We start from the raw sequence: 6,000 nt of genomic DNA, 5'->3' as shown, positions 1-6,000 counted from the left end.
TATCTTTAAACCCGCGCACACCGATACGAGTGAGTCCGCGTGTTGTTTGCGCCACTTTTCTGCGACGCAAACAAGAACCAGGCACCGAATTAGACCCGCGACGTTGCATCTAATCAACCAATCTGCGCGACTTTGCTGCGCCAACGAGAAAAAAGATAAACCGAGTGGAAAAATCATCGTGTCTGGTCTTGTCTCGCGACCGCATTACGCCGACTCGAGTGGCATCGACACGAGAGGCCCTCAGATTAGGCCGGCACCGAAAGACTCGGTACCTGGAAGAAGTGCCGATTAGCTCGTCGTAAATACGCCACAACACAGGAAAAAGAACGAGCCCATTTTCCGATTAGATAACGCCCCCCACGATAAGGCAAATCGCTAAACCTCTCAGCAAAAAAAGAAATCGGTCGCGCTAGCTCGGCCGAACGTTGACGTCAAAACGTAAAACACAAAAGAGAGTGAGCCGCGGAAGCATGGATTCGGCCGTAGCGCATCGTATCGAGACAGGATTGTGATTGTGATTTGGTAGAAGAGCAAAAAAAAGAAAAAAGGAGAGGGTCTGGATGCGTGTGATTGGTTTCCTCTCAATTCGATGCTCTACAAAATGTTCTATGAGGGGGAGGGGGAGAGGAGGTCTCAGCAAAATGAAAGATTTCGGGGGGGGGGGGGGGGAAGCTTCATGCCCCCCCCCCCCCCCCCCCCCCCCCCCCGGCTAAGTGCCTGTATTGACCAAACAACGCAGTCTGAGTTGTGACATTAAGCAATGCAAAACGTCACGCTTGGATTGAATAGTGTCATCAGACTGCGTTTTTTGGTCTAAACATATGTTTGGGCATCGTCATTCGCTGAGCTGCCTCCATAAGTTGCGGTGATTGGCTCTCCGAGTGTTGTACGGGAAAGTAGACGCACGGTTTTTTTTTTAGAATGTGTACTGTCGCATCCATGTAAACGCAGCCAACCTGAAACCGAGTACGTGCGCGACAAAAAAACATGGAAACCATGTCTCCGCGACATCTTGTCAACACCTCTGGAACAATGGACCGCGAATGGCAGCGATCCATTCGGGCTTCCTGCGAAGCACGGACTTGCGACAAGAGGTTCGCCGTTTATCTGATAAGGGATCCATGTTCTTTACTGACGTCCGAAGCTCGTACCCGGCTGAAGCTGATTACGAAGAAACTGTGACGCCGCCGACGTGTCGATGATATTATCCGGGCGTAGCCGGGTTCCCCCCCCTCCCCTCCCCCCCCCCCCCCCCCCCCCCCCCCCCCTCCCCTGATGTTAGGAGGGATGGAAGTGGAACGGTTCGGATGTGTGGATGTGTATACAGTATATGCTCGGAGGACGTTTTGTAATCTCCGTAGGAAGTGACAACTACCGCGACGACACACAAGCAGGCTCGCTGCAGTGTATTGACTATAGCGACGTATCGTAGACTGCTATACAGCGCGCCACGGATCTACGGTACGCCCAGTGCGACGGGAGGAAGTTCAGTCGCGCGAGATTGCGCAGTGATTCGCGACGAGTTCGCGCGCAGCCCGGCATCGGAGCGGCGGAGCCTATAAAGTGTCGCGACACTCGTCGGCACGCGGTGCTCGTGCGCGTGTCGACTCGCCGAACGGACGAGGCTCTCGAAGGACCGCCCTTGGGAGGCCGAAAAAGAAGCGCGCGATGGCCAAGACTTTGCTGCAGACTCCAAGTTCGCCCTGGGTGCTCTCCGAAAGGTCAGGCTCTGGCATATCTATACCTCGTAAAGCCGCGCTGTCGTGCCGCTAGGGCGTATCGGAACGGCGTTCCAAGGAACGAGGTTCCCGGAACGCGTTCCTTCGAGGAGGAACGAATTGGAACGCCGCCGTTCCATCTTGCATCGGCTGAACTCGAACGGGAAATGTTACGTTTTCGAGGGAACGGCAGGTGTCGATTTATGTGCCATTTCACCCAAATGTAGTAGGCACTTAGTATTTTTTTTATCGACTATTTCGTCCCCCGACTTGGAGGGATGGGGAAGTGTCCGGGAGTTAGTCAAAAGCGAAGAACTGGAAAAAAAAATGCTATCGTGGTGATTACTCAGCACGTAGTTCCATGTGGATCTTTTCCGCTCGCTCGCTTTGTTTTATCTATGGACTATCCGGCGCAATATTTAATTACTCCAAGCGAATGTAACGCTAATGTAAGGACGCGTTTCAATATCAGAAAATGGTCACCAGAACGCATTCCTTTCGAACCGCGGGAACTTGTGACGGGAACTGGTTCAAAGATTGAAATAGGATCGAGCTTTCGTTTGTGTTTTGGAGGGAGCTCTACAACACTGCCGATACATGATACAAAAGGCAGCCTGCACACACCGGCGTTCCTTTTATGACGGTCATACAAAAGCGTTCTGCAGACATGATCGCAGCATGTATGAAGCCAACATGATTCTAAGATGCTTTATCAGGCGTCGTGTCCGAAGGTAATTCTGTCGTCATGTCTGCAGGCGAACACTGTGTTCTTTTGTAAGATCATCATTATCATCATAATCAGCATGTCTCTTTGTGCATGTATATATAGATGTATGTATAGATCTATAGGACTCCCGCTTAAAGCCGGGGTCACACTGCTTAGTCACCGCAGTATCCGTGGTTCGAATGCCGCGTGCCCAAGTTCCATCCTTACCGCGCGGCATTCGAAGCGCGGAAGACAGTCTGCACACACATTCGAACGCGAGTCACAACGAGATCCGAGCTTAAAATGCCGCGCGGCAAGGATGGAACTTGAGCAGGCGGCATTCGAACCACGGATACTGCGGTGACTAGTGTTTGCCGACTGTGTTTTGTACGGTGTATGCGACCCCTGCTTTAGACGTTTCAGTGCCCTGGCGCATGTCTGTTATTTTAATTATTTATAAGCTCTCGTCAATCGCAATGTTTGATTACAATAGGACTTCGCACCATGCTGGTTTTCATGCTTGCTTGCCAAGAAAAAAACAAACTCGATGGTGCGAAACGCGTGCTAAAGAAACGCGCTCGGCAGCACGAAACTGCAAAATTTTATTTCGCACGGAGTACGAACTATATTATATTTAGTATTCCTACAACGAATACGAAGCAAAAAAAAAAAATAATCCGGTTTCAAAGTAGTTTGTTTTAGTAGTATGTGCTGCACGGCAACTTCGTCTTATAGACAAATGAAAAAAGTAAAAACGAGAAATAAAAGTAACCGCATGGTTGGGAAGTTTATGCAATCCGTAAGCTCTTATTTTTGTCCGCGACTGAGTCTAGCTGCTTCACTCGAATGTACACACCTCGTGAATACGCTTTTGCGTGTCGGAACGGCGAGCGAGATGAGTAACGTGCATAGGAGTTTTCACTTCCATTTTGTCAAGCTTTCAGTCTGTTCAAAGCGCGTAACACGCTCTCGCGTCGCTGTAGTTTAAACAACTATTTAAAAGGCACAAAAAAAAAAAAAAAAAACTGAACAGATTACAGATTATTATAATTCCATTGCGAAGATTACCGGAAGCAGCCTCGACCGAGCGTCATAGTGTCTCCGCTGAAGATAAGAAATTTTGCCAGTGCCATATAGACTTCTAGCCTGCGGTCTTTAACGTGCATTGCGCAGTAGTGATACACGACCGCATTCCGGTATACGACGCTTATTCAGATCGAAACGTGCTGGTGTGGGATTTAAACCCAGGATTTCCTAGGCTCTGCAGTATACGAGCCTTCGCTCCACGTGCTCCCGCATTAGGCCACTGATCCCTATCTTTATCATGAAAGAATGCGTTGAAAATTCAGATTACAAGGTTACAAGGCGAAAGGATTATTATACACGCAGTGATATAAACGACCGGAAAATTTTGAGTCATTCTTAACCGCAGTCCTAAAGTACATTTTCATTCACGACACGACAATACGGAGACAAACAACGTCTCTAAGCCCGCAAGGAATATCTGCAAATCGGCAACCGATCCTCCCCGCACAGATCATGCAGCTTATGTGTTGTAGTGCGTATCACAAAGTACGAAAGTCTACTATTTTGGTTTACACAAACACCTTTGTATGGATATGGTCTCTGGCTGTTGGTGTAGGTGATAATTGTTGGTATGTTAGTACGCGTAAGTTCCTGTTTCAAAGAATTGTGGGATGCTACAGTGTCTCGAAACTCATTACACACCTCTCTTATTACAGTAATATAACGGTACAAGGATTAATCCCGAGAAAAAAGAACCGTGTTCTTTGAACCGGGTAAAGAAAGTATGCATAGCGGAACGCGCAAATTCTGCAAGAATGAGACACTAGCGGTTAGGATAGAACGTGAATGTTTGAGAAACGCTACCTGGATCAAGACGTAATTGAGAAAGACGAGATTTCTCTATGAGGCGACGTCCGCCTAGGCCTAATATCGTCAGAACAAGAACTACCATTGTGGATACATCTGGGATTTATATCAGTGAAAAACACTTGACCGCAAGAAAGGGATACCGTTATCTTTTATGCTGACAAGTGTTTTCCCTTAAATAGATGCTGCAGGCGCCAATCTCATTTCTTGTTTTGACCATATAAGGCATAGAAAAACATCGGCTCATAATTTGTTTTTGTCCGGGTAATTTGATGGTTTCAAACTTCCCCGTTTTATCCCAAACGCTAGCGTCAGATTCTTACGAAGATTGAACTTTCTGCGATGCCTTGTTAATGTCCCGGGGCCGAAAAGCACGGTTCTATTTTCTCGGGAACGCCCTGTATATTACAAACTTTGGGCATACCGGCACACATGGTTGCATTGTCGAAATACACTCTGAAGAAAGTTAGCTGGTCCGCTTTTCTGCAACACACGGCTGCAACCCGTCACGGCGAACAATCGGAGGGTTGCAGAGAATAACGACGCTCAGAATCGACCTGAACGATCCGATGTGCGCAGGTACTTTGAGCGAATGAAACGTCAGGCTCGTTTCGCCCATCGCCAGTTTCAGATTTAACTGTATTCTGAGCTGCGTCATTCGCTGAAATCCTCCGATTGTTCCCGGTGATGGTCTGCCTCTGTGTACTGTAGGAAAGTGAGCTCAAAAACGTTTTGTTTCGAATGCAGAAGGCGAATTTAGGATCTAACGCCGCTTTTAAAAGTATAGCCATATACAGGAATGCGTATAGGACAAATAGTACCCTTATGCTTCTTCTCTCTTTCGAAGGGGGATGGGTGACCGATTGTTTTAGTACACCGCAGCTCGGGGCACGTGGAGCGAAAGATCGCACCATATAAAAGCCAGGGTTCCTGGGTTCAATCCTCACTATACTCTGTTTCATACTTAGTGTGCAACGCTGTCAAAGCTACTGGCGCGAGCATGGGGCTTGATTTCGTTGATCGTTTGCACGCGTTCTCGCGCAAACAAAACCATAGATGAAGCCACGCGCTCGCGCCAGTAGGGAGTAATCACTGGACGCCATATTTGAGGGTGATGTTTAGAGCGCATGCTCGGAACGAGCTCAAGTTAATAGGCTGCTAAGACCGGCAATCTTGGTGGTGCGGAATGCACGTGGCGAAAGAACTATGGAAGCACGCCGTCAGCACGCGCTCAGCAGTCGCGCACACAGCTATGGCCGCCAGTGAATACTCCCTATAGCTTTGACAGCGTTGCACACTAAGTTTGAAACAGAGTATACTGTCCGTTCCAATGTGCACGAGCATCACGCCGGCGTTTGTTCGTGTAATCACTACGGCTTGATACACGTTAAAAGGTATACTGCGCCGACTAAGTTGCTCCTCTACAGCGGAAGGGCCGGCTTGATAGAAACAGCGTCTCAGCTGAGACTGGGCGAAAGAAAGCACCACCAAAGCCAGCGTACGAGCGGAGCGGGACTCAAACCGCGACGCTCGCGCGCCCCAGCCTTCGTATACACTGTTTTCTTTCACCCAGTCTCGGCTGAAACTTTTTCGAGCAAGCCGGCCCAGACCCCCATTCGGGAGGACTTCACGCCGTCTAAAAGAACACACAACACAGTTATCTCTTCCTAAAACCGAACGCGA

General features: G+C 48.7%; 1 protein-coding gene across 1 annotated transcript in view; it reads left to right on the top strand.

Moving 5' to 3' along the window:
- The first annotated feature begins 1,121 nt into the window (after positions 1-1,121).
- LOC8039358 (serine/threonine-protein kinase OSR1) overlaps positions 1,122-6,000 on the top strand; it is a 68,058-nt gene continuing 63,179 nt past the window's right edge. The window contains exon 1 of the mRNA XM_042294113.1: positions 1,122-1,721. Within this exon, the coding sequence (XP_042150047.1) occupies positions 1,669-1,721 (53 nt within the window). The 5' untranslated portion in view covers positions 1,122-1,668. The remainder of the gene's footprint in view (positions 1,722-6,000) is intronic.

This window comes from Ixodes scapularis, unplaced genomic scaffold, assembly GCF_016920785.2.
Source record: "Ixodes scapularis isolate PalLabHiFi unplaced genomic scaffold, ASM1692078v2 PGA_scaffold5__190_contigs__length_132052651, whole genome shotgun sequence".
Lineage (NCBI taxonomy): Eukaryota > Metazoa > Arthropoda > Arachnida > Ixodida > Ixodidae > Ixodes > Ixodes scapularis.
The sequence above is the reverse complement of the archived record's forward strand: the minus strand, read 5'-3'. Positions and strand labels throughout refer to the sequence as shown.